Genomic DNA, 27,835 nt, shown 5'->3' with positions numbered 1-27,835 from the left:
TGTGTGCACAGAGTTCAGAAGCACAGCAGCCTTGTCCAGAAACAGTGTTAGCCAGCCTGCTTCATATGCACCAAGTAATCATGGCCAGTACATTGCAGTGTTTCAAGGAACTGATTTTGCACATCAGAATTAAAAGCAGGTTACATTATTGTCATCAGAATGCTGAAACATCTGTCAACATCTTAACAGATGTTAAGACCTGAGTCAAGGTAATCTTGCGTGTCTGAATTCCACCTAAGCTAAAAAAAAAAAACCCTGGAAAATTTTACCCCGTTGCTGCCTGACATGGAAAACATTCTGTCAACAGTGACCTCCTTGGTCTAAAGCTCCCAAGGGTGCCAGTGTTCCAGAGCTGTCTGTTTCAGCAATTCTGATTTTCAGTTTAATGGAACTGGCATTTGGGTACTCAGCAGCACATTCCTCATGACACACAGATAGAGCTGCTTTCAAAACTTAGAAGTGACACTGCCTTCTATACAGCACACGAATCTTGATTGCTTCCTCTGTCTGAGATGATGCAAATCTCTTTCCAGGCTAGTCCTACCCACTAAGCAATATACTCAGGCTACTTTTCTTCTGTTCTCTTATCCCAGTGTACCAATCTATCTTCTGCACGTGAAAGCATCAAGAGGGAGGTAAGTGGTGCACAGCACACCAGCAATGACACTGAGAGCAGCAGTTGAGCCATGAGTGCCCCCTTGGAAGAAGAAAAGGGAATTAAACCATACACATCTGGGTCACCAGACAATCCTTCTCCCTGGGCCTCATTTCTAAGGTTACACAAACTCAGTTTTTCATAAAGGCAAAGATAACCCTTCCAGAAAAGCTCAAGGACCATTTGCTCAGGCAAATGCAGACCCACAGCCTTGCTGATACAGGCAGACACTGCTTTCAGTCTCATGCACTGCAGCAAAACATATCTGGCTCAGGGATCTCAAGTTTTTTGGCACTTAAGTCTTTCATAGGATCTAATATTCATAAATCCTTTGGTGACTGTTCCTAGACTATAAGCATTAGTTATATGCAACATTTATCTTTAAGATTTCTGGGCTAAAATTTTCAGCTTCAGTTCCTACAGCTCTAAGTATGTTTTTCAAAATAGTGACTTTAAAAAATATATATAAAAGGAAAAAAAATAGTGGCAATATTTAAGGATGTAAGGCATGAGATCCTAGTTAATATTTATTTTGGATCTTCAAGCATAATTGTATTCATTGCTCTTTCCTCAGTTTTCTGACTTCCAAATATTTTTGTTTGATAGGTGCATCCCATCAAAGTGTTAGCTTCATTCCAGACTAAAATAGAATTAATGGTATTCTTCTAACACTATTTCAGCCAAAAACTGTTTGTGCCAGTCTGTGAGGGTCACACCCTTGCTAATACCAATATTGCCACGTTGTAGCAGTGGATCCTCAGACTCCTCTCTCCCCAGAATATCCAGGGTAAATCTCAAATTGGGATCTATACAGAAATCTCCTTAACCAGGCAGCTCTTATTGACTCTGTGCCAGGCCAAATTCCTCCCTCACATCCTGCCACCCAGGTTAAGCAGCTTACTGAAAATATCTGATATTGACAGCCAATTTGTGCAAACCTGCAGGATGATGACATTAAACACACTCAGAAGCAGCAAAGGAACAGTCAGTACCACCTGCTGCTCTTTGGGTGCTATTTCTTACTGAAGGTGTTTCCTGATGATATAATTCAAGTCAATTATTGGTCCAAAGGCTTGGCTGACAGCAATAATTTAAAATACTTTATGTGACATTCCTAAGCATTCTTTTATTCTTGCCCTTCATAGGAAAAGATTAATGGCTTCTTGTCACTGCTATAGCTGCTTTAGCTCTTCTAAAGCCATTTCCTGCATGTATGTTCTTGTCACATTGTTCTTACTGCTACACCTTTCCAGCTTCCACACCTCTGCACAGCACTATTGGGATTCAAGAGGGGACTCTATCATGTGGTCATATTTCTTTTAATCTTTCCTCCATCTCACTTCCCACATTTATCTGCTGGTATTCCTTACCTAACTTGCTACAGTAAGATAGGAGCTTATGCTGGTGAAGTTGTCACTAACTTCTGTAGATAGTACAGCCTTCCTAGAACACCACAGCTTTTATATTTGTTCAAAAAGTAGAAATTGCTCAAGTTGTGTTTAAGTTTTTATATAAAAGAAAGGAACAATTCACCACATTCTTGACTAATGACTCCTCTCATACTTCCAACCACCAGTGAGTAATAGATGGTAACAAAAAGGCAAAATAAGACTCAAAACAGGCTGCTGGGAGTAAAGAGATAAGGAAAATAACATGTATTGGAAAATAACATGTATTTGGAGTTTCTTACCATAGTGTGGTGTTTTCTGTAAGCCTTCTGTCAGACGTTTGTTCTCATTTTGGTGTTTATCTGAAATTTATTAAGAAGGATGGGGCACCATTCCCAGCTCCTCACTGATACTCTTGGCAAAGCACAGGTCCAATTAGGTACTGATCCACGGTGTGCAGCTCTAACACCCTGCAGAGCTATGCAGGATGCACAAACATTTTTCAGAATAAGCTTTAGATACTCCAACAGTCTGTGCTGCATGGCCCATTTATCTTGCCATAGGGAGTAGGGATCATTTATATGGGCATCAGAAACTAAGCCAACATTCAAGCTACCATCTCCTAAGGAAGCAGATTTACAAAAAGCTACAGAGCAGGGGTTTTGCTATGCAAACACCAAGAATGAACACAGAACTCTTAGCTTCAGCTGCCCTCCAATTAAATTTTCAGCCATGCCTGTGCAATATATAAGAAACATTTACTCAGCCAGGTTCCTCCTTCAATTAAGGTCTGCATGGGCAGAGTTTACTACACAAGTTATCCCTCCTGCTCTTAATGAGTCCCCTCAATGAAATTTAACCTGCATTTTGTGTTCTAAGATGCATTTAAAGTCCTTGGTGAAGGTATTTGTATGGTTGTAAGTTTCTGTCTTGCTTATCAAAATAAAGTGCATTACCTTAATCCCTACAAGTCAAACTGTAGAAACCGCCAGCTTGCATTTCACCCTTTCCTTGAGGCTGAAGAGCAAACATGTTGCATTTCCATTCTGTGTAACGGATGGCAGGGTTTCATCTTGTTGCTCACATCCCAAACACACAAGCTATTTAGAAAATACTGGTTTTCTTACATGTCAGTTTAATAAAGTTTTATAATACAAAAGACTGTTGTTTAGGAAAGTTCTTTATTTCACAGAATTTCACTCTTTGTTCAAGTGGAACTCTATCCACCAGTGTCAAAAATTATCTTAACAACATCAGGACAGGAGGTCACTTTTCAGGCTCTACTTTGTTAGCTCTGCCTTGTAATAACTTAATATCAGGATTTGCTATGAGTAAATAAAGCTTAAACCAGGCTTCTGTTATAAAATAAGATGGTAAACTGCAAGTGTCAGTGCTGCATATGGGAGTCAAAGAGAACAGAAAAAGAAACCTTCAAAAGGAACAAGAAGAAAAAAATTAAAGTTGAAGTACGTCCCAGAGGACTATCCAGAGCCATCCATTATAAAACAGTGTATTTGCAGAGGTAACCCTGAAACTGTGCCTGCATTCTGCAAGCAGTCCAGTGCACTTCATCAAATACATGTATTAAAGCCTCAGAGAAAAACAGGATAACAACCAGTAACAACAGAAAAGCTTTAAACTTAATACACCAAGAGTAGCAAAAATGGATACAATTATCTAAGTAACTAAGCAAACTGCATTCCACAAAGAGAAATACAGTGTAGCTTAGAATCATCTGGAGAAAGACAATCAGTACCCACAAAACACAGACAAAACCCCACACACAAATCACAAAAGCTAAGAGAAAAAACAAAGATTCTAGAAGAAAACAAATTTGGATTTAAACGGCGAAAACATTTTTGGTCCTGTTTCTTGAAAGAAATAATTCTAAACTGGGATCTGAAGTAGAAGGAATACCACATTTATACACATCACACTGTAAACTGAAAGAAAACTGCAAGATATTGAAAAATACTTTAAAGTCAGTGAACAATTTAATTAACAGGAAGTACAAAGAGTTGTTTTGGCACTGCACTTGAAAGACAGCCTCAATAAAAACATGCTGATACCATACATGACATCCCAGGTGAACTATCAAAATATGAAGTTTGCAATCCTAAGCAGAAGTGCAACAGGAGACAGACTCAAGTGAAGCCCCCTCTAGCCTTCCACCATTCTTTTAAGGATGGCTCCCAGGCCACCCTTGGCCACTTTCAGAGGGGTCAGCTCTTCTTTATTCTCAATGTGAATACTTGCACCATGGGACACCAGCAGCTTTGCCTCCTCCACTCTCTCTTCATCGCAGGCTAAATGGCTGCAGTGAGAACAAGAAACCCACAGCCACTGTTAAACTGTCCAAGCTTGTACAGAGCAACAATTACACCTTGTCAAAATGACAGTGTCAATGTTGGGGGGGAGATACATCTGAGAACAACAAATCCACAAGCAGCCAACTACCTAGACAGATTCCAAAGCTTGCTGTCCAGTCCCTCTGCTGTCATTAAGCAACTCAAGAACATTCCTCCTGCTGCTCTCCTTGCAATGTTAAGACAGTTCTTTGGGTTAGGATTTGGCTCTGCAGTCAGCAAAGCTAAAGAGAACATAATCCATGATGAGAATGGAAAATGGCAATCTCTATTAAATTGAAGGTGAGAAATAAATTGTCTGGTGCTAAAAAATAATGAGTTACTGCAAATGCAGCAAATACTTTTCTCCATTTGGCACAGTGTCCTAGGAAGAACTGTGCGCATTCCAAGTCCATACTGGGATTTATGTACAGCTAAAACTTACTGCTTGATTTTATTCACAGCAAAATCTGGATTCCACTGTGGTTTTGACACCAACTTCAAAGTAGCTGTAACCCTTACAGATTCAAATTGATCTCTCAGGTAACAATAAGCATTGGGCTGATCGTATTTCAATTGCTGATTTTCTTTAGAGAGGTGAAGAAAAGCTTCTGAAATGAGTTCTTGCTTTGCAAGACAGAGTAGACCAGCCTGCAAGACCAGTTTCCTCTGACTCTGATGCCATTAGCTCACTTTCTACCCCACAGCAACAACCAATATATTTCAGATTAATACAAAATGTGTTCTACACTCTTTAAGTGGATGCAGTAACACAAGGTAAAGTATGCATGCACAGACCACTATGGTAAAATACTACGTATGACTTTCTGAAATACTTTTTAATTGCACAGGGATGTGAAGCAAGAGTGTATTTTGAAGCAACAAAAAATTAAAGAAAGAAAAAGACATTGAAGTAATGGAGTTGAATTTCACAGAAATTACTCTATATTAAGCAAAATAAAAATAAAAAATTACTTACAGAGGAGTATTCCCTTCAGAGTCCCGGATATCCAAAGTTGCATTGTGCTGCACAAGGATCTGTACCATTTTTAGGTTTCCTTTGGCTGCTGCTCTGTGTAACGGGGTGGATTCAAAATGATCTGTTGCATCTGGATCTGCTCCATTCTCCAAAAGCATGATTGCAATCTGAGCATGTTGAAAGAGAAAGGAGCAGGGGAGGAGGATGTGGGTTTAACACACCTAAATCCTTCTTCCAAGAACACCACCAGCTCCAGTAGCTTAGGTAAACATACCTCCTGCTTATTTTTGGAGGCTGCATAATGCAGGGGTGTGCAGCCATTCTGATTGACAGCATTTACATGAGCACCCTTAGCAATGAGGGCTTTCACAATTTCATCACGGCCTGCTGAAGCAGCAATGTGCAGGGGAGTCCAACCAGCCTACAGAGGCAAGAAGAAATCCACATTATTCAAACCATGAGTTTCAGGCAGAAAAATATGATAATGTATAACCCAGACAAACCTGAACTACTCACACTGCTCATATTCTTACCAATGTAAAGCTAAAATATTACTGATTTTCACTAGATGCAAGGCTCATGCCTTCTTACACCCCTGCATTCAGTACCTGGAAAAAGCTGTCAGTTAAATGACAGAAATAACTTCTGCTATGCAGTAATGCATGGTATCTTTGCAGAACACTTTGTCCCTGCAGAATTTACACTAATGCCTTTTTAAGAACAGCAGTAGTAGAAAAGAGTGTTAACAACTTTTCCTATGTCCTACTCTCTAAACGGATGAGACATTTACTTCTTTATGGATGACATTTAGGATGCTTTGTAACGGATACAAATATTTAAACTCTTCCTCTAGAACAGGAGCAGGCCATCTCCTTTCCAACTGTGAAACCACTGAACCTGCACCTGCTTTATTTATGCCTTCCCCAGTGTGAGAGATCTTCAGGCTGCCTCATGATTTGGCACAACATATTTGAGAGCTCACACGGAGATAAAGGCAATGTGAAAACCCCAAGAACCACCCAAGTACCCCTGATTTTGCAACTTCCCTCATAAATACAGCTCTTTTAAAATTCCGGGACAATAAGCAGGTCTGAAATCTCCTCCTCACGCCTATTTCCAAACGTGGAATACTTCCCACAGAGCAGCCGGGACCTGCCCAAGTGCCAGACACCGCCTGGGGGCCGCGGCCGGCGGCAGGAGGGGGCGAGGGCGAGGAGGGAGCGGCGCAAGCGGCTCCGGGAGGGCTCCGGCCGCTGTCAGAGCCCCTCCGCGGCTGAAACCGTGACAGCAGCGGGCCCGGCAGCACCCGCACACCCGGAGCGCCCCGCGGTCCCTCAGACTCACATCGTCCTTGTCGTTGACAGGCACGCCGAGCCCGAGCAGGAGCTCCGCCACGTCCGTGTGTCCCGCCGAGCAGGCCCAGTGCAGCGCGGTGCGGTGATCCTGCGGGAGGGAAGCGGTCAGCGGGGCAAGGAAGGGCAGCGGCCGGCAGGAGCCGCCCCCAGCCCGCTCGGGGCCGCAGCCGGCTGACCTGGTCGGCCCGCGTGGCCTGGGCCCGGTCGCGGAGCAGCAGCGCCCGCAGCTCCTCGAGGCGCCCCGCGAACGCCAGGTTACACACGGCCACGTCCGACACCGCGCCCTCCATGCTGCCCCCGCGCCTGCCCACCCGCGGGGCGGGGCCAAGCCCGCGAACCGCCAATCAGGAGGGGGCCGGCGCCCAGTCCAGCCAATCGCCCCTGCCCGCCTGCTCCTCTCACCGCCCGGGCCGCGGGGGCTGCTGGGGTTTGTAGTCCCTTGCACGCGGGGGCCGTGCGCTCCTGGCTGGCGGCGGGACTGCAGCTCCCAGGGCGCCCCGCGGCGCGGCCGTGTTGTGCCTCCGTGTCGGGGCGAAGGGGAGGAGGATGGTGACAGCGGGAGGATGGAGGCCGGTGAGGGGCGCGGGGCGCGGGCACGGCTGGCGGGGCGGCGCTGAGGGGCCAGGCCGGGGCTCCGGGGATCCAGTGGGGCTCCCGGCGGCGGGAGATGCCCGCGGGCTGAGGGACGGGGGCCGGCGCGGTGCGATCCACCCTGAGGGGTCGCCTGGCGCTTGGGCTCCCGCGGCCTCTGCCGGGGCCGGGGCTGGGGGCTCGGGAGGGGGCTCGGGCGTGAGGGGGCTCGGCCGGGGCGCGGAGCGGCCTCAGCCGGGGGGCCGGAGCTCGGTCTGGCAGCCCCGCTCCGTGAGGCGCCGCAGCTCGGGGGGAGCGCTGTGGGGGAGCGCCGGGAAGGGGATCCCGGCAAGGGAAAAGAAACCCCGGCGGTGCCTTCGCCAGTGCTCGGGGTGTCGGACGGCAGCGGGGGCGGGAGAGGCGGCCGCGAAAGGGGGGCAGGTGCCTCCGGTTGGATTTCGGGGGTCCAGAGTGTCTTAAGTCTTTGGAGTAAAAACCAGGTAATCTGCTCTGGAAGTGCAGTGAGCGGCGGCTTTTCTGCCGGGGAATGCAGAGCGCGGGGCGAGGAGCTGTTTAGCTGAGCCGCCGGCCCTGGAGGAGCCTGGCGCGGTGTTTCACCCCTGCCTGCGGGCACGCTCCGTGTCGGGGCTCGGCGCTGCTGGCCCCGGGCTCCAGCCAGACGGTGGTGCAGCTCCCTTCTGATCGCTGGAATGTGTATTATTTTTAAATGAACTATTTCTTTGTATGTATGATTTTACATTAATTTTTATACTTGAAGGGTTTTTGCACTCTTCCAAAAAGCACCATTTTAATGATCTAGAAAATAGTTGGACTGTCTTCTTTTGGTAGTAATAATTATCATTTGTTATTTTTCACTAAATAGATATGGTGTTGAATAATAACATTAATACATCTGTTTTTTTTCTGAAGTGTTTCAAATCTCCAGTTGGGAAAGTAAAGCCCAGTCTTGCTAACACTTTTCACATGCTTTCCATTAAGCATGAGGCCATAATCACTCTGATTTGTATTTTTTCTATGTTCCAGATCAAGCTGTGGTGCCTTTTTTTTTTTCCCTTTCCTCATTATCTTGAATCAAATCTCATCCTCACTGCAGTCACCCTGAACTTCTGTCACTGGCTTCAGTGAGATAGCTTATAAAGGTGTTATTCCTGCACTCACTAAGGATCTAAATAAAAACCAAGGCATTGGTTCTTTCAGTCAGAACAGCTTTTAAATGAGAAAATTAAAAGCAGCTGGCAGCACTGCTCAGAAGCCCCAAAGGCTGTAAAGACTTACTACAAACTAGTTCAGTTTGAGAGCTCCAGGTTGGGTATAAAGGAGCAAGGGGATAAAATGGAGTTTGAATTTTGTCTATTCCTGTTCAGTTTTGTCTAGGTATGAAAACCAGATCACTCTTTTGTCAGACTACTTAGAAGAATTTCCAGAAACTGATGAGCCAGTGTGGATTTTAGGAAGGCAACACCACCTAAACACAGGTATATGTAGAATTAAATTATCTGTAACATCTGTAGAATATTCATAGATTCACATGCAGCAACAGCTCCTGATTTCCTTGTGTTCCCTGAATGTCTCATGAGGGAAGTTGGCTCTCCATCAGTGAGACACCAGGTGTAAGCAGTGGAATTCCTCCTGTCCAGAAACCAGAACCAAGGCCAGTGTGCTCCCACTATAATCCATGCAATATGATCACATTCACAGCAGAGGCTGTCAGATGTGAGTCTCCACAACACAGGGCCTCAGAAATGAATATATAAATTACTTTTGGGAAATGTTCAGCATTACTGATGTCATTTTCCTATGAGGGATGCTGTCCACAGCCTGTTACTTGCAACTGAAATGATATTTCAAATAACAACAATAAGTTAGTCTATGGCACGTACTGCATTTTAGTGAAAATAAGTACATGGCCTAAAAGTTAGAGCAGAGTAATGTGTTTACATAAAAATAAGGTTTCAGAAATGAGTTTTGCTCCCTGGGGAGAAGACAGGGCCATCCTCCTGTGTTACATGGCAAAGGCAGTGGCCACCAGTGCAGGACAGCCCAGGGTGCTGCAGGCAGCCTTGATCAGCTGGAGAATCCTTTGGAAAAGCCAGGCAGTCTGAGCCACAGCCAAGGGAAAATGCAGCAAACAGGATTCTTAAGCATTCTTCAGAGCCTTTGGAGGATTCTGTAAGTGCATGTGGTTAAACGAACAGAAAAAAGAGAGGTTTCATTCAATTTAACATTATTAACCTTTTCTTAAGATTACTTTCTGTTGGGTTTGGAGGTAATGTATAGTTCCATGTTGATTTGCACGTAGAACTTCTTAACCTGCTTTACCAGTTCTTTCCTGAGGACAGTTCTCCAGAGTTGTTTTATTCAGGCTGGGCATAGTCATTCCAAGCACCTTGTAAAATTTCATTGGCTAGTAATTATTTCATCCATAATAAGTTAACTTTAATTAGCAGTCTGCAAAAGCTCTCTGTGTTTGAATTGCTAAAAAAATGTTTTAAGTACTAAGAGTCTTGTATGTAAAAGCTATAGGAGCCTTCCATGCACTCTATATAGTAATTGTACAGGGATACTTTGAATTTTTCAGTTTTAAGTCTGTTTTAATAATTTATTTCATCTTAAAATTATTCCAGACAAATCTAAATTATTGTTGGATATAAGTGCTCGTCTCTGGTTCACTTACAGAAGAAAGTTTTCACCTATTGGTGAGTATGCAGCACTCCAGCAGCCTGGTTATGGATTAGCAGGATTAGTGATGATGTTGGGGACTGAAAAGTCATTTTTACACTACTAGAACATTTTGATCATAATTTAACTGTGTGTGCAAACAAAAGATTAAAGCCATTAAAATCAGTGTTTGCTTGTACCTGTACATAATCAGGTCTTCATGTTTGTGGGGCAAGCAGTGAAGTGACAGCAGCACTGTGGGAGAAAGGAGCTGGCTCAGTGGGGCAGGCTGGCTCCCCCTCAGCTGTGGGGCAGCTGTCACAGGCTTGACTGTGGGTTTCAGTTGTCAGAGTTTGACTGTGGGTTTCAGTTGTTAGAGTTTGACTGTGGATTTCAGTTGTCAGAGGTTTGACTGTGGGTCTCAGCTCTCAGAGGTTTTTCTGTGGGTTTCAGTTATTAGGGGTTTGCCTGTGGGTCTCAGCTCTCAGAGGTTTTTCTGTGGGTTCCCTCAGAGCTGGCTCCATGCACAGCCCGTGCTGATTTGAGCCCCTCTGTTGGCAGGAGGCACCGGTCCCTCGTCTGACGCGGGCTGGGGATGCATGCTGAGGTGTGGGCAGATGATGTTGGCCCAGGCACTGATCTGCAGACATTTAGGAAGAGGTGAGTACTGTTGCTGAGGCAACTTTTGAGTTATTTGGAGGCTGTTTCATTTTTGTTGTCATTTTCCATAAAAGCGTGAAACCTAAATTTATTAATGAAACTCTCTTTGATGCCCTGATAAAGTTATTAGTGAACTATTTTTGTCTGATGAGGCAAAATCATGTCAGTCTTAGGCAGAGAAACAAAAACAGAGGAAGGACAGATAGGGAATCCCACTGTTGTTATTTTTTAAAATAAATAAATAAATAAAATAAATCTTTTTGAGGAATACCCAAGTTGAAGCTAAGGGAAAACTTGCTACATTTCATTACATAGCCACCAAAATACTAGCCCAGGGTGAGGGTGTCTGTAGTGACAGTGATAGACACCACACAAAAGTACTTCACAAACCACTCAGCCATCATCAGACCCCACAGCAGACCCCACCAGGGCCTGTAATTCTGTACTGACACCCCATATCCCAGAGCCGCAGGTGAGTGTCATAGGTGTGCTCTGTGTGACACTCTCCTGTCACTTACCTTGCTGTGGCTGGGTCTGTGATCCTTGTGCTCTTTTGTCATGGTTTCTATGGCAGCACAATGTGTGGATTTACCACTTTAATAACTGAATACACAAAATGGTAGTGCAAAGATTTAACTGAAAGAGTTGGCAAACAAACATAATTACCTGAGAAAAACTAATCTTTAACTTGCAGTATGGATCTAAAGAGCACCAGCCCTGTGTATGTGTTTCTCTGTTAGTAAATGTGAGGTAATTACCTTATGTCAGAAGCTGGTGTGGCAAAGCCGTGGTTTGGATTTTGCTGTGGGAGAGGGCCAGCATTGTGTTTGGATTTTGCTTTATGAGTACACAAATCCTACAAATGTTTGCAAATCTGATAAAGTCTGAACAGAACAGGTAGTTTTATATAGTCTTGGAAGCTCACATAGAGCAATAGCTATCAATTCTCAGCAGTGATCATTTGGGATATACTTGCAGTTGGCATTATTATTTTAGTTTCCCAATTTTCACACAATAGATAAAGGGCAGCTTGGTAATAAATGACAAGGTGTGACTTCTAAATAAAATGTAAATATTAGAGATGGATTGTCTCTTAAAATCTCATTGTATGGCTTTCTGCCATTTAGAAATTTGATCAGTACAATGAAAATATTATTTTTTAATCTGTATAACTTTTTTCCTGAAAGATTGGCAATGGGAAAAACACAAAAAGCAACCAGAAGAATATCATAGAATCTTACGGTGCTTTCTGGATAGAAAAGATTGCTGTTATTCCATCCACCAAATGGGTAAGAGCACACATCAACTTCCTTTTGTCTGCTGAAATTCCTATGCTGTTGAAACTTTCTTTTTTGAAGTAAGTTAATGAAACATTTTTAAACGGTGATTATGAAGACAATGTGTATTTTTACATATAAATAAAAATGTATGCAAGTGGGTACAAAGTATAATAATTCAGAAATATTATACTTAGACCTAAATAAATCTGTATTCTAGAATAGAGTGTGCAGGTTTTGGGTAGGAGAGTTGATAGTGTTCAAATGGACAGTCATAGAAGTTATTGCTGTAATTTGTAAGTAAGGACATATTTGTAGTTGTCAACTTCCAAGGGAACTAGCAGTCATTAAGTGTTGAAAAGAGTATAGGTTGAGAAAATAATTGTTGCCAAATACAGCTTGCTCTGGAGTGTTTGTGAAGGTATTGGTAGGCCATGCGTGACACAGACTGTGACCAGCCTCTCTGTGGTTTGTTTTCCCTTTCCACAACAGCACAGATGGGTGTTGGAGAGGGGAAGTCCATTGGGGAGTGGTTTGGACCAAACACAGTTGCTCAAGTGCTGAAGTAAGTCATGGCAGGGGCTCCTGGGATGTGCTCCTGGGGCTGCCTGAGGCTGCTGGGGAGAACATGGGAACTCCTCCTGGCCTGGAGGCCTCACTAGAGCTGACTTTGAGGGATAGGGAATATCCCATCCTGCGGCTCCTGGGTGCCATTTGCTGCAGCCCTGGCACAGACATGTTCTGGAGAGAAAAAGGAGCTCAAGGATGTCCTGGCCTCCAGCTCCTTTCCCTTACAAATTCTTCTTGACTCACATACCAGTTTTTCAGGCTTATTTTAGACACCCAGCACTGCCTGTGCAGCCTGAGAGCTCCCTTCCCCAGAGTTCTGGATGTCACACCAAGTGGACAGAAACCTGTGTGCTATTATGCCACCCTCCTAAATTTTGGGTGCCAAAATCTTGAACTGCTCTGGCTTTTAACAACCTGAAATAGTTCCACTGAACTTCTTAAGCACAGAATAATGTGGAAAAACTGGCATAGGAATTTTTTTCTTCTCTACATGATGTTAGGCACCATGGGCAGAATCCCACAGTGGAATCTGTTAATTGCAATAAAAAGTAATAAACCTGATGATGTGGTTGAGCTGTTGCTATCCCTGCATTTGGCAAAAGGACAAAACAGCTTTCACATGATACAGTGTGTGTGCTTTTCCTGGAACCACTCATTATTATTTTTTTGTAAATATGTTAAACACTGAAAGTTTTCTTTTTATTGCATGGACACTTAAAAAAACCAACAATTTTTTCTTCCAAATAAGTAACTTTTTTACTCAAGAACTATTTAACTGTCCTGAGTCAAAAGCTATCCTCATGGTCCTAATAAGCTTTTATTAATTATTGCCTCTGTGTTTTCTAGGAAGCTTGCTTTATTTGATGAATGGAATTCATTAGCAGTTTATGTATCTATGGACAATACTGTGGTCATCGAGGACATCAGTAAGTGAAGCAGGAGTTTCTGCAGGACTGCTCTAGTGTCTCAGCAGATACCAAAGGGAAGCTCAAGCTCATGGCAAATTTAATTGTTTGGACAATTATGCTCTGGGAGCATTAGGGTAGTGGTTGGATTTGATAACGTTAAAGGTCTTTCCTGGCCTTAATAATTTGATGATTCTGTGATTATTTCTTGGTGACAGTTTTTGATTTGAATGTATCCAAGTATGAGCAAAATCTTGGCACTATCCCTACGTGTTCCCAGGGTAAGAAAAGGAATAAAGGAAATGGATACTCAGGTTTGGGGTTTCCAAAAGTAAAGTTAGCACAGAACAGTGAGGATTTTTGGTGACCAGCTCACATACCATGTGGATGAGAAAGTGGAGTTTGGTCTGTTCTTCCTTAACTCCTACTCCACCAATGGAATGAAGTTGCAATATGTAAAAATACAGAGAATTGCTTGTAATAGAAATTTGGCAGAAATTTGCTTTTGTCAGGCAAAAGGGAAATGAAGGGCAGATCCTTCAGAAATGTGTGGCCCATTTTCAACTTATAAACTGTAAGGTTTACAAGTGCTATTTAGCCACAGCCTGGTTCTACCTTAGTCCCTACTTCTGCTTATTTTATGTCTACATCACTGGAAGGGAAGAGTTCCCTGAAGAGTTTCTAATGCTTCCTCCCTGCTGTATCATCTCCCAGGCAAAGCTTGACAGCTTTAATACTGCGAGTAGTAAATGCAACTTCAGTCTTAAACATTCATCCCCTCATTTTTCCCATGTCTCACTAATGTGCCAGCACATACTCTGACTGCCAGAATTACTTCTACTAAATAGTCAGGATTTCCATGCCCTGCTCCTTTTTTCTTAAAACAGGAGCTCTGTCTGGAAAAGCAATTTAATTCATGATTGAAAGACGTGCTCTGTGTTGCTGTGTGCATTCACTGATGTCTCTTTTCATTCCCCCAGAGAAGATGTGCTGGTGCCCTGCCCAGAGCAGCAGTGTTGCCCACAGCAGTGCACATTTGCACAGGAGTGCTCTTGGCCCAAACAAGAACACAGCAGGATTGTGCCCAGGCTGGAAGCCCCTCCTGCTCATTATCCCTCTGCGCCTGGGGATCAATCACATCAACCCAGTGTATATTGATGCCTTTAAAGTAAGGCATTCTTCAGTCACTTCTTTGTCTATGTGAAAAAGTGCAGGTATCTTGTACATCAATAAACAAATCAATTTAATTTCTCTCTCTTTGGACTCCTAGGAATGCTTTAAGATGCCACAGTCTTTGGGAGCATTAGGAGGGAAACCCAATAATGCCTATTATTTTATAGGATTTTTAGGTAAGGAAGAAAGAAACTTACTCCAAATATCCGTATGACTGAAAGAGAAAGGATTTTCTTTGGGAAGGGGCTGTAGTAAGCATTTTAAGCATGAGAATGGAGAAGAAGAAACATACGTCAGACACTTCAGGAATAGTATGAGACCATCCTTATAGGAACAGAAAAGAAGCAGCAAAGCTTGATATAAAAATATGGAATGATACAAGCAAAACAAGACACTAAGGAAAGTTGATAGCATTCAAAAAATGTGAAATGTCACTGCTACTTAAATACTGTATTTTTTCTAATCATTAATACTTTCCAGTGAAGAGTGTCTTGTTTTATTCTTTTGCTTCCTGGCTTTCCTAAATTATTGTCTCATTTTTCAATTTTTTCTCAAAGCAGTATGTCTTTCACCTTCTTCCATGTCTTTATTAATTAATGCAACAGTTGATCCTAGATTCAGCCTTTGATATTTTACCCTGGTTTGATCCGTAGCTCCTTGGATATTTTGTTCTTTCTTTTGTAAAACCTGAGCTGTTTTAGTCAGACTTACTTGTTCAATTTCTGGGTGAATGCCTAATGGGATTACAGATTGGATTTGTGGTCATCCTGTATCTTTGATCTGAGGAATGTTAGGGATTACTGCAGTTGAGATTTTTAAAAAATGTACTGGACTTCATGTAGATAAAGGAAAGTATGTGACAAAGGTAGAAAAAAAATCTGAAAAATCTACCCTAAAAGGTAACAGTGGAAAATTATGCTAAATGCCCTGTGGGATACTGTTGTGCCTGGCTTTCCAGTTCTCTTTATGTTTTACAAGTCTGGATGGAATAAATGTTTATTACTGCTTCTTGCTTGTTATCACCGTGTGGATTTTACCCCTCCAGGCAATGAGCTGATCTACTTGGACCCTCACACCACTCAGAGTTTTGTAGATTCAGAAGAAAATGGCACAGTTGATGACAAGAGCTTCCACTGCCAGCAAGCCCCTCACAGAATGAAGATCATGAATTTGGACCCTTCAGTAGCTTTAGTAGGTGTTAGAAAATGATAAATGTGTGTACTTTGTTCAGAGCAATACCTCTGTGTATTGATAAGGGCAGCAACATGTTTCCTTGGTCACAGTCAAGATCTCGGGGCACTCCTGTGCAATCTAAAATTCAACACACAGTACTTGAACTGCATAGGATACATTAGTTTTAGCTCAAGCAGGGAACCAACTGTTTGTATCCTGGGGAGCCAATTAAATTTCCTTCCTGGGCAACACAGACCTTTTCCAAGAAGTAGTTTGAAAGTCAAAGCAAGGAACTGAATCATGTTTCCTTATTTTATTCCATCACTATCATCTGTGCATTGGTTGCCATCAAGAAGATACTCACCTGAACTTGTTTTATTTAATCTACAAATCTTCAAGTGGAATTACTTGTAGAAGTAATCCAGTATAGACCACAAAAATACTGTGGTAGTTGAAGAAATTCAGTCTGATCTCGTGCTAGTTTCCTTTGGTTGGGTTATGGGTGATTGTCACTTGAGATATAACCCATACATAGATACCACAGTATCTTTGCTCACTGACATACTGTATTTAATATTACTCTGTGTATTCTCTCCTTAGGGCTTCTTTTGCAAAGAAGAATGTGATTTTGATAACTGGTGTAGTCTTGTACAAAAGGTAATACTACTATCTTTTCATCTGTATGAAATCATGGATACTGTTCTTTTTTTGGTTGATGGAAATTCCTGGCCTGCAAATCAAATGATCCCCAGTGAAGGTGGCACTAATGATCAGGGGGAGATGACACTGCTGATGGAGCTTGTTCAGCATTTTGTAACCCTGAGCCCTGGCACTGGGAGAAGAAGTGCATCCACCCCTTCTGAGTTTGTCTTCTGTTAGCAGTACTGTGTTAGTGGCTCATACCTAAGTCATTTACTGACAAACAGCAAGCAGCTGGAATATTAAGCAACAGGAATGTGAATATAAAGTACCACCAACCAAAAGCATTTATTTAGAAAAAGGCTACAGGAAACAGTTTGCAAATAACTGAAGTAGAGGATATGCTGGAGCTCATCTGATAGCAGTGAAATTTTGCTTCAATAACTTGTTTCTCCTGATCAAAACCTATCTTCCAAAATCTCTTGGATTTTTTTGAGTAGATAGATCTGTTTTTTGTTCCCATTGATTAACAGAAAACAGAGAGGTCCAAGCAAGTAACTTAAAAGGCAGAAGTATGTTCTTGGTATGTGTTTGCTCCGTGTAATCAAAACTATAGATGTATAAAAGCTCGTTATAATGCACTGGTAACTTGTAGGAGTTTAAGAGATCCCTCTTCCAGGTGTGTTTTCAAGTAGGACAATACTAGAAATGTGTGAAGCTGTGATTCATGATGGCAGGTACCTGACCTAACAGGAATTTACAGCCTTTGTTCTTTGATAGATACACAATACTAAAAATGGTTTTTGGTTCGTATTCTGTCCTCAGGAGATTCTAAAGCAGCAGAGCCTGCGGATGTTTGAGCTGGTGCAGAAGCACCCACCCCACTGGCCTCCTTTCATACCTCCAAGCAAGCCAGAAGTGACAACCACAGGAGCAGGTGTGGTACCCTGAAAGCAGAGTGAGGCTCCTCAGCCAGCACAGAACCACCACAGGTGGAATAACTGGGCTTTCCTGAGGATCAGGCAATCACTGCATGATTGAATGCCTTGCTCTTACAGAGTATCAGTTATCCAAACAGGCCGTGTCCAGTTTACATGTGTTAGCACAAGATATTTTTAAATCTTTGAAAATATTTCAAAGGCAGCATTTCAGAAGGATGGGGGGGGGAGGTTTGAGGGTTTTTTTAGTAAACAAAATCAGGCACGTCTTCACATTCTAAATTGTTTAATTTATTTTTCAGAACTTATTGAATCTACTGACAAGCTATTTGAATTGGAAGAAGAATTTGAAATCTTGAGTGTATGAAGGAAACTGTGGTGACTCTTCTGACATATTGCTAATATTATTGCATTGACATAAATTACACAGCCATGTTAGCCCAAAAGTGCCTGAAATCATGGATAACAGAGCACAAACATCTGGTATCATCCAAAACTCCTACAGGGACAGTTCCTTCTGTCAAAGAGCTTCCCCAGATGGAAAGGCACTGAAAGATTTTATTATAAGACCCTGAAAGGGAACCTCTTTTTAATGTATGTCTTTCTGGAAGACAAATGGACCTCTGAGATTAAGGCAAAAATAAGTCTGTCAGTGGGCTGTATGTTTGGAGAAAAGGATAACACAAAATGGGTATTTCTTGCTCTCATATAATGCAATAGTTTAGTTCTTAAAGCAAGAGTCTTCAGTTGAGGAGGATGTCTACTTCTGTTCCTTCCTGTGGGCTGCATCATAGAAAAAATGCATTGTCTTGTTTAAAAGATCAACTGGATCAGGAGAAAATTGTTTCCTTGTTAAATATTTTAACATGTATTTGAGCAACCACACTTTATGACAAGAATGTTTCTGTGAAAGGAACTATGTCTAACGTATCCATTTTGCAATAGCCTTCCTGTTTCTGGGAGACCTCAAGAGGAACAGGAGCCTCAAAGAGTTGATACAGATCACAACCACTGTTATAGTTGATATATTTCACCTTGACCTTAAAGTTCAATCATTAAAACTTAGGCTGACTTTTCTTCCAGAGCTAAAGAGAGTCAAAGGTGGTTTAACTGTACTTTATTTATTTTAAAAAAGATTTACACAAGTATCTCTGTTACTGCACTTTATCTGTGCATCTAATAAATTTCTTAAGCTTTTCATAGGTTGTATGCTGCTATATTTTGTTAATTTGTTTGTGTGAACTAAATATAACCCAGGTTATCTTAAAACTTAATATATAGGCATATGCAAATTACTTAATTGTTGGGTTTTGACTTGTTGCCTTTTGAAATCTGTTTTGGTAAAAGTGCCTTAATTCTCCAGTTTCATCAGCAGAGCCGGTGCAGTTTTGTTTCTTTTTAGAAAGAGTATCTCTGTAGCAGCTCTGAGAAAACCAGCTCAGAATAAAGGCAAAGATCTTTTAATTCATTCTACAGTTCCTTTTTACTATCACAGTCCCCATTCTGATCACTTTGTCACCATAGTGTAATGCACGTGAGTCACACATTTTCATCTTCAGTAATAAACGACCATGTAGAGAAATCCTGAATGCTGTCTCCTCTCACTTGCACTTCTGGGTCAGGGCCAGTGTGATTTCCAAGAAAATAGTCATGACCTGGGCACAGTTCATCTTGTTTGCCTTCAATGTTTATTAGCCATGGTTTGGAAACTATACATATAGAAAAAATACCATTTTCTTCCCCTCTCCATGGAGTAGCTGCACAGGTTTTGTGGGGTTTTTTTAAACAAAGTACTTCTTTTTCATTAATACATGAAGTTACTGTGCTTATGACATCAGTTGCAGCCCTCTCCTCCCCACAGACAAAAAATTAAAATGAGCCCTTGCTCTGAAATGCTCAGTCTCGAGCAGTACCTGCTAAAAATAATTAAAAGACCCTCAGTGGAGTACCAGGTGCTCATTCCCCAAGCCACCCTCAGCCTCTTCAGAGAGAAGCCTGAGCCTTGCAGAGCTCTTGAAGGATTCTGGGTGGGGGTGAACAGATGGATGGAAATGGGGCTGATGGCAGAGCAGGTGACTGGAATTCCTGCTCCCTGCACCTGCCAGGTGGAACTGGATGGAAGCTTGGACAGAGACAGGAGTGGAGCTGCTGGTTACTTTGAGAGAAGCAGCTCTCTAAAGGCAGTGCTGCTAAAAATGCATAAAGCTCTGATCCTGGGGAATAAATTAATTGTGTTTGCATGTGTCATGTCCAAAAATAAAGCCAAGTCCCCGCAGATAAAAGACCTGACCAACCAGACTCTTTGTAGCACCATGGGAAGCCAGTGGATGAAAATTTCCTTGTACTTTGTCAGTTATCTGTGTTATTTTTCAGAAGTCTTGAGCTTTGCTCTGTGCACACAAGTGCATGTGCATAACCCAGGATGTAAATCCCACATGCTCTGTGCCAGGACAGCTGGGAACTAGAGTGGAGGAAAGGACTGCTGCTCAGGAGTGTTAAAATGCCTTAAAGATACTTGCAAAATACATCCAGAGCAGTTGCTGATCTTTCACAATTAGGAATAAGTGAAAGACAACATTGTTCCTCAACTTCCCTGTTCATCTCTAGTGTGGTTTAACTCCAGGACTTGGAGAGCTCTGACCTCCATCTGTGAAGATGATAATGTGTTATGCAAGTAATACTTTCATCTTTACTGATTATTATCTGCTTAAAATAATGTCTTAGTCATGCATTAATAAGAATTTTCTGAATAACTTTATCCTAAAGATTTTTAAGCCAAGGTGACAATGTATTTGCAAGGCACTCCTTTGAAATGTCCTGGGATGTCAATAGACAAGGATTTCACACCCTTCACTCCAGAGAGGTTAAAGGTAATAACTTTAGTCCTACTGAATGAATTCATTATAGGTACAACCATACCTTTGTCATGGCTTTCCCCTAAAATATACAAGGAAAATCCAATTAGTGGCACTTCTCTTTAATTACGCCCTGAAGGAAAGTTAACAGTGCAGACAGTAGAGATACAATTTTTTAAACTTACAGCAATAAAGCCCAGAGGAAGCAGGATACAACACATGGTGACTGCAGGAGTAAAAAACGTACATCCCATAGCTGCTTACTCCTGTATCTGCATAAGCTTGCATGCCATCTAGTGAAGGTTCTACTTTTCAAACACACACAGCTTAAATAATAAGCTTGAAAATAAGTGTGCCAAAGCTGCCTCAGAAAGGAAATTTATGTTCATAGTAATAAATGTTGGCTAATAAAGTATGGCTGTATATCAGAGGCTGCAAGGAGATAAGCACAGACCTTGAAGCCAACAGACCTGGAATATATTTCAACAGAAAGCAATGAAAAATGGTAGAGTGTTTTGGATTTATCTTCACATGAAAAATTGCATTAAGGTAGGCTGTGGATAGCAGGCTGGATTAGAACTGGTTACCTCTCACTGGAGGAAAGAATGTTCCATCTGTGTAATAAGCAAAGCAAATAATTCATTTTTCAATTTTTCTAAGAAAATCCATTATCAACCAATAGTGCATAGTGTTTCCAAGTCGCCCAGCATATCCTGATAAATTTTAGCTGGTTCTGTGTTTCACAGGAGAATGAGTCTCCACTCCTTTACACTAGACCAAATACTGTGTGCAAAGGCACTAATTCAGCCTAGCTTTGGCAAAGTGTCTCTGGGTGATGACTGGATGTGCCTTGGACAGAGGAGTGGTACAAGGTGTCAGCTGCTCTTCAGTCTGAGTAAGGAACTCACTGAGACTTTCTGAGGTAGCCATAAAAGAGGGGAAAAAAACATCAAAGTAAAAACATAGCACCATGTTCCATTAAAAAATGGCTTCAGAACACTGGTCTTTCCCTCCTCTGCGCACAAATTCCTGGACTTGAAACTTGATTTCTGTAGAGTTCTGGCTGTCTTGATTCACCCATCAAACACACACAAAACAGGTTTGTGAATTTACCCTTCTCCAGGCAGCAATGTCTAACGAGGGGTAACAAAGACTGTTCCCATAACTGCAATTCTGTTACAAGTTCTTCATGCACACCTGGCAGCGGCTGACGCGAGTCCGAAGCTGCCCCGCCTTGAGAGTCTCTGAGGGGGGAGCGCTGACAAACTGCTGCTCCTGCTCCACCGTGGTCAGCCAGAAGCTGTACTTGTTGGCAAAGTAGTGGCACGTGCCCCGAGCACCGTTGCACTCGATGAAAGGAGTGGCTCGGAAATCCTCCAGGCAGGAACCAGGTGAGACCAGGGACTGGCCTCCGCCCTCTGCCCCTGCTGCAGTGTGCTGAAATAAAGATGGAATTCAGTGAGCTCCAAGGAACAGAAAGAGGTACACGGGCAATCAAATTATACCCTGGCTATGTGTATCTGTCTCTTGAGTCAGGGCTAGAAGGTAAAGAGCAAAGGAGCATACTTAGGCTGAATATGCAGGCCTGGAATAATGGAAAACCAGCTTTTCACTTGAAAGATGGGAAAATTTGGAAACAATGATGCTGGCATCATGTTTTTCTAACAATCTTACACTAATAAGCTTCTAGGGAAGTGCAATGGAAAATTTTTTCCACTGAGAAAGAGGATTAAGTCAATACTGTAGCTGAATTACTGTTTCCACATTTAAAGGTTTTAAGAACTAACATCTGTAGTGATACAGAACTTAGGCAGCAGTGTTACCACCAAAACTGAGCAGGGCAGGTGCTACACAGAGCAAACTCAGAGCTACTGCAACTCAGCTGATGAAGAAATGCACTGAGGTAAGAAGAGACAGGGTTCCAGGTTCCTGTTAGCAACTCACAGAACACAGTCTCAGTGACCTCATTAGAGAGGAGGGATGGAAATGTTTGAAGCTGCCTTTGCACCAGCAGCAGTGTCCTTACCATAAGGAAAGAGTATCCTATCCACAGGCTGCGCCAGCCCAGGGGACACTGTGGGATGGTGATGTCCTGGCTGTGCACAGCCACAGCCTGGGAAGGTGCCTCACACACAGAGCACCTGCTGATGTACTGTGGGATCTGGACGCTGTCCACGGGCATCATGGGGATGGGAGCAGTGGTGGAGAGCCAGTAGGACTTGTCGTTTCGGCTGGCGTAGTAGCACACCTCATTGATGTTGCAGTAAATGAAAGGCATGGTGCTGAAGCGAGGCAAACATGAGCCAGCAAAGCCTGGAAGAAGCAGAGCAGCAGTCATATCAAGCATCTGCCAAAGACTCCAAGCCATTCACACCAACATTTAGTGGTGAGGATGGCACCAGTGACACCGCTCCCAGTGTGGATCTGGCCAAGCCACCTGCCACCAGCCCCACCACAGCCCTCTGCACTGCCAGGGAGGATGGCTTTTAAAATGTTATTTTGTGTTGTTCACTCTTGAGAGAATTCTGTCAACTCACCGAGGTCCTGGTTGTGGGCCTTCTCCTGCCCCTCCACATACAAGAGGCTGTATCCATCCCAGAGCTTGTTCATGCCGATGGGGCAGGGCGGGATCTGCTCGGACTGGCTGTGCTTCACCAGGGTGTAGCCAACGCCCACGCTGCGGCCCGGCATGCCCGGCAGCCCAGGGGGCCCCGGCTTCCCAACAGCACCTGGGGACACAGGAACATCACCACTGCCAGGGCACAGGGGGGCATCCCTGCCTCTGTACCCCGCCTGGCATTGCTTATGGCACTCTGTACAACGAGGAGCCCAAGCTATATGGCTGTTATATGAAATACTAGACTGAACAGCTCCAAATGCAGCCATTTCACAGCACCACTCACACATTCCCTTCCTCTTTTAGTTCTCCTTCTTTGTCCAACAACTCTGGTGCCAGTCTATCACAGTACAGTAGTTCTGAGGATCTCAAAGCACCAACCAAAACCTAATTCATTCATTTCTGCTATAGCACTTGATAATTTTTCTCTTCTTTGTCACTGTGCCTTTCCTCTCCTGTCCAAGTCTCACAGCTATGGTTACTGTGAATACCATATCACCCCTCTAGATCTTCAAGATCACTCCCACATCCACAAAACATTAAAACCAAAAGATGTTTAGAAATGCACCTACAGAAACACCAGCTGTAGCATCAACAAGGACATGTGACAGAACTTTCCTCACTGAAGAATAAATTTCCTGCATTGCAGATACAAAACACAATACCATAGATATCCCTTGGTTTTCCTAAACTAATTGGATGTAAGCAAACACAATTCTACTGTTTGCTTCTTTTTATCTGTGCTCCCCAAATCATAAAATTACCTTGAAATCCCTGTAGTCCTGGGGCACCTGAAGGTCCTGGGTCCCCAGCTATGCCAGGGGTTCCAGGTAAGCCATCACGTCCTTTCAAACCAGATCTTCCTGGCAAACCTTTTGGGCCTGAAATAAAATACAATTATTACTATCATTATTTCCTCACACTATTGGCTTTGACTCCTGTAATCTTATTCCAGAAGGGAAATAAGATGTCAGCAGCCATGCCAAGAGCTCACTCTTCACCAGCTGTGGTTATAAACAGCCACCTCCAAAAGAGGCTCCACCTGACCTGGTTGTCTGTAAAAGGATTGAGAGGTGCAGCTGGGTATCACATATGGTTAAAAATGCAGCATTATATTTACATATATTTTTTGATGGAATTCTTTCCTTAATTAAAAAACCCTGTAAACATTCCTGATGCATTTCATAAAGTAGTGTTTTTCTTCCAGAAGAACAGCACTTTGGTGATCTGAGTGTACTTTTTACCTGGTTTTCCAGCTGGGCCATGGAATCCAGGGTCTCCCTCAAAGCCAGGAACACCATCAATTCCTGGCAGACCAGGTAATCCAGGAGGGGCTGTGACTTCTTCTGGCTGTGGGGTTATTCCTGGAGCCCCTGGTCTGCCAGGGAGACCTGCACATGGGCAAAGGATGTGTAAGTACCTCACAAAAACCTACAGATTTGATGCTAATCCTGACGCAAAGGAGAAAAATGTGAAATTAGAACCACCTTTGTACATCAGCACTGAGTGTCTTGTAAAAAGTATGTCAAGCTCTTTCTTACTTGTTTCAGTCTAAAAGAAATCAAGACTCTCCCAAATAAGCCCATAAGGGAGCTCTGAATTCATCCCCAGCCCAAACCAGGAGCAATAAATAACAGCTTTTTAATCCTCCAGCACTCACCTTGAGGGCCCATTTCACCTTTCAGGCCAGCATAACCAGGATCCCCTGGAGGCCCATCTTTACCTGGCATCCCCATCAGGCCAGGCTCACCTCTTGCACCTGCAAAGACACACAGCTGAGACTGGGCCTAAGCACTGATTCTGACACACAGCTGTGGCTCCAAGGTGGAGGGGACCACAACCCTCAAGGCAGTCTGTGCCCAATTTCACATCCACAATGGCTGGAGAGCCTCAAGACAAGAATTTCCACTGCTACCTAACTGTACTTTATTGAAAGTACCCCTTCCTTGGGTAGCTCAGGGACAGGCTTTGGAGAGTACACATCTTTACTATTAAATCCATGTCTGTGCACAGCACAAAGGGATGGGATCTGCCAGCCTACAAAGACAGCACAGCTGTTCATCTGGCAGTGGTTCTCCAGGTTCTCCATCCTGCCCTGTCTTTTGAGTTGTGTGGTGTCTCTCAAACCTTGCTCCTGGGGTCCCTGTGTGCAGCTCTCTTTGACCTCCTTTCTACAGACCAAAGAGAGATCAACAAGCTCCCTGCCTTAGCCCAGAACAACATCTCTGAACTCCTACAATCCTCTTAGCCTCTTGTTGAGACCTAAATCCACCACACTAATGCCTCTGAGCATACAGGACAGGTGGGATGAAACAGCAACTCCAGCCCTTGCACAGAGAGCACAAGCACAGCAACATTGCAGGTGGACACCTTCTACTCAGAAAAAAACAAAGATAAGAGGAAAAAGATAATTAGGGACGCATTGAGAACATCTGGAGCTGGCCCCTACTGCTGCTTTTGGAGTCAGTAGGTAAAAGCTGCAGGAGCCAAAAGGAAAGACTGAGCCATCACATTGAGCTGTTACACCTGAAGGAGGAGGCCACACCAACCACCCAACAGCCATTCCTACTGCCACATGACAGCTGCCAAAGCACTCCCAGGTCCTTTCAAGGCAAGCTTACCTTTCAATCCAGATGCTCCAGGGAGTCCAATTGGACCAGTGGGTCCCACATCACCTTTAATGCCTCTCAAGCCAAGAACACCAGGGAAACCTGGAGTGCCTGTGTCCCCTTGGTCAGAAGCTGGGCCAGGGGGCCCTCGTGGTCCTGGAGCACCTGGAAAACCTAGAGACAACAGAGTTCACTGGCAAAATCTGTTTCTGTGGCAAAGTGAATTCTGGGGCTATCCCCAGCATTTCCTTCTGTGTGGGGAAAGGCTGGAGTCTCAGCCTCTCCAACAAGGCTGTGAGGTACTGAATGGTACCAGTGCCACCATGACAGAGCTTCCAAACCACACACACCTGAACTGCCATCAATGCCTGGAACACCGGCATCTCCAGGTCTGCCCCTTATATCAGATGGAAAAGAAACTCCAGGTGTTCCTGGCAGGCCAGGCAGTCCCATAGGACCAGGGAGACCTGGAATAAGAAACACAAAATGAGGGACAACCAAAGGTCTTCATGGATCTTCACAGACATTGACAGAAACAGTGGCTGGGGAGCATTTCTATTGAGGAGAACAAAGAGACATCTCACTACAGGAGGAGAAACAACACATATTGTGCTCTTCAGGAGAGATACAGATACCTTCAGAACTGTGCAACCAACTGTTTCTCAAAGTATAGAGCAACATCACAGATTTAACATTTGCCTGTCAAGCTTCTAACCACCTTTGTGGCTTCAGGAACTGTCTTTGGTAGCTCTGCTGACCATGCCACCCATTAACCTCAGCTGCAATACATCCTGCTTTCCCAACATCAGTATTTACCCACGTCTCCTGCTGAGCCTTTTGGTCCAGGGAATCCTGCAGCTCCTCTTCCCAAGCCTGGAGAGCCTTCTTCACCCTTTGGACCTGGGAGACCTGCAGGTCCTTTCAGTCCAGCTTCACTCAGACCTAATTAAACATGGTTAACAAAGGTAAAAGAGCCCATTCAAATTGCCTAATAGCAGCCAAATTATGACACAAAATGAGTGGTGATTTAAAATCCAGCCCTTTCCTACTGTCTCTGCTGCTTTCAGTAGAGCAGCTGGAATTGGTGATTTGGTGCCTCACGTGTTACTCTGGTTGTGCAGAGTGAATTTAAACAATCTTTGAGATGCTGGGAGAAGAGCACATGACTGTTCTGGTCTCCCCATAAGCTCTTGCACAAGAATGGGAACACAGCAGTCCTGTGACAGGATCTGCTGCCAGCCTGTATGCTTGTCTCTCACTGGGACACACCAGACTCAGGGTTCTGGTCTTTAAATAACCTTGTGGGCTTCAGGCTGCAGCACAGGGAGGGAGCTCAGTGTGCACAGACTGCAGCAAAATGCACACAGGCACAAGTGGTGCAGGACAGAAACTCCCTGAAAAGCTGCAGGGAGATGCTCAGAATGCCACTCTAGAAATAGGATACACTAAAAGCAGCTCTCTCAGGAAAATTGTGGAGGATCTATATGCTGCAAATCATTGCCTTCTGATAATGTTTTAAACAAAGAAAACACAGGTATTGTTTGAGTTGTACACATGAAGTCTATCCATTTTCATCCATAAAACAGCTGCCACAAATTTTAGCTGCTACTTTACAACATGATTGTAACTAAACAAGTCTTTTTGGTAAGATCTTTCTTCACTTCTTTCCTTTAGTAAAACCCTGTTTGCAACACAGAACTGCATTCCATTTCATATGATTCAAATATGAGAAAGTCCAGCAAAAGCTCCCTAAAAGCAGAATCTGGAAACAAATCAAAGAAATCAGCTTCTGATTTTATTGATGCCTTCCCTGAGCTCCATATAATGGAGGGCTCTGAAAAGCAGTACAGAAACATTTCATTGCTAAGTCCAATTCAAAGCAAGCATTTGGTGCTGCCTTGCTCAAATCAAACATCCATTAGAAAGAGTTTTATGATTTCATTCTATTAGTTTTCCAGAAGTGACACAACCCTTCAGGAATTCAAGGAGAACCATCACCAGAAAGTCTTTTTAACTCCACAGGCTGCATCCTGTTCTTACTGGCATTGAAGGAGAGTTAGTTAATGCACATTCAGTAACCTGAGGTTTTTCTTTAGGTCATAATTAAAGCCAGAACTGGGTGAAATAGGGGAATTTTGTGGGAAACATTACTCTTATGGAGGAACAATTACAAATCTCCCTAGCTATCACACTTCCACCACACATTTCCTTTACCTGGTGTTCCAGGAGAGCCTTTTGTGCCTGGCAAGCCATTCAGACCATTTAAACCTGGAAATCCATGAAAGCCTGAGGAGACATTGGGAACACAAAAGTGAGCACAGTACATAAAGCTGTAAAGCTTCCTTCACACAAATTCCCTTTACAGAAACTCTTCCCACTGCTCCCCCCAGTTTTACCCTCATGAACACCCATTAGAGATTCAAACCAAGGGAAAGCCCCCCCCGCCTT

At 43.4% G+C, this 27,835-nt stretch overlaps 3 protein-coding genes across 4 annotated transcripts in view; 1 reads left to right on the top strand and 2 right to left on the bottom strand.

Moving 5' to 3' along the window:
* Positions 1 to 4,107: 4,107 nt before the first annotated feature.
* PSMD10 (proteasome 26S subunit, non-ATPase 10) lies at positions 4,108 to 7,029 on the bottom strand. Of its 2 annotated transcripts, none has more exons than XM_054289680.1 (5): positions 6,899 to 7,029; positions 6,712 to 6,810; positions 5,642 to 5,788; positions 5,368 to 5,534; positions 4,108 to 4,357 (listed from the first exon to the last, which is right to left on the bottom strand). In XM_054289680.1, exons 1-5 carry the CDS (start codon positions 7,010 to 7,012, stop codon positions 4,204 to 4,206), a joined length of 681 nt encoding a protein of 226 aa, XP_054145655.1. In that variant the 5' UTR covers positions 7,013 to 7,029; the 3' UTR covers positions 4,108 to 4,203. The 2 variants fall into 2 exon arrangements, with proteins under 2 accessions (XP_054145655.1, XP_054145656.1); XM_054289681.1 differs by lacking the exon at positions 4,108 to 4,357 and adding an exon at positions 4,371 to 4,633.
* Positions 7,030 to 7,250: 221 nt separating this feature from the next.
* On the top strand, positions 7,251 to 17,691 carry ATG4A (autophagy related 4A cysteine peptidase). Its single transcript, XM_054289682.1, has 13 exons — positions 7,251 to 7,295; positions 8,678 to 8,788; positions 9,938 to 10,009; positions 10,533 to 10,631; positions 11,819 to 11,920; positions 12,401 to 12,473; positions 13,325 to 13,404; positions 14,364 to 14,551; positions 14,654 to 14,732; positions 15,602 to 15,747; positions 16,330 to 16,386; positions 17,194 to 17,305; positions 17,609 to 17,691. The coding sequence occupies exons 1-13, from the start codon at positions 7,286 to 7,288 to the stop codon at positions 17,671 to 17,673; spliced, it is 1,194 nt and encodes a 397-aa protein (XP_054145657.1). The 5' UTR covers positions 7,251 to 7,285; the 3' UTR covers positions 17,674 to 17,691.
* Positions 17,692 to 20,857: 3,166 nt separating this feature from the next.
* Positions 20,858 to 27,835, bottom strand: part of COL4A6 (collagen type IV alpha 6 chain) — a 69,675-nt gene continuing 62,697 nt past the window's right edge. Inside the window, exons 34-43 of the mRNA XM_054289548.1 lie at positions 27,602 to 27,673; positions 26,204 to 26,329; positions 25,738 to 25,854; positions 25,400 to 25,561; positions 24,439 to 24,537; positions 24,023 to 24,169; positions 23,543 to 23,659; positions 22,699 to 22,890; positions 22,188 to 22,474; positions 20,858 to 21,598 (exon numbers count right to left, since the gene is read on the bottom strand). Coding sequence (XP_054145523.1) covers positions 21,338 to 21,598; positions 22,188 to 22,474; positions 22,699 to 22,890; positions 23,543 to 23,659; positions 24,023 to 24,169; positions 24,439 to 24,537; positions 25,400 to 25,561; positions 25,738 to 25,854; positions 26,204 to 26,329; positions 27,602 to 27,673 — 1,580 coding nt within the window. The 3' untranslated portion in view covers positions 20,858 to 21,337. The remainder of the gene's footprint in view (positions 21,599 to 22,187; positions 22,475 to 22,698; positions 22,891 to 23,542; positions 23,660 to 24,022; positions 24,170 to 24,438; positions 24,538 to 25,399; positions 25,562 to 25,737; positions 25,855 to 26,203; positions 26,330 to 27,601; positions 27,674 to 27,835) is intronic.

Source organism: Melozone crissalis, unplaced genomic scaffold, assembly GCF_028551555.1.
Source record: "Melozone crissalis strain CALT ecotype California unplaced genomic scaffold, PUWL_Pcris_2 ptg000068l_1, whole genome shotgun sequence".
In the NCBI taxonomy this organism is placed as follows: domain Eukaryota; kingdom Metazoa; phylum Chordata; class Aves; order Passeriformes; family Passerellidae; genus Melozone; species Melozone crissalis.
The sequence above is the reverse complement of the archived record's forward strand: the minus strand, read 5'-3'. Positions and strand labels throughout refer to the sequence as shown.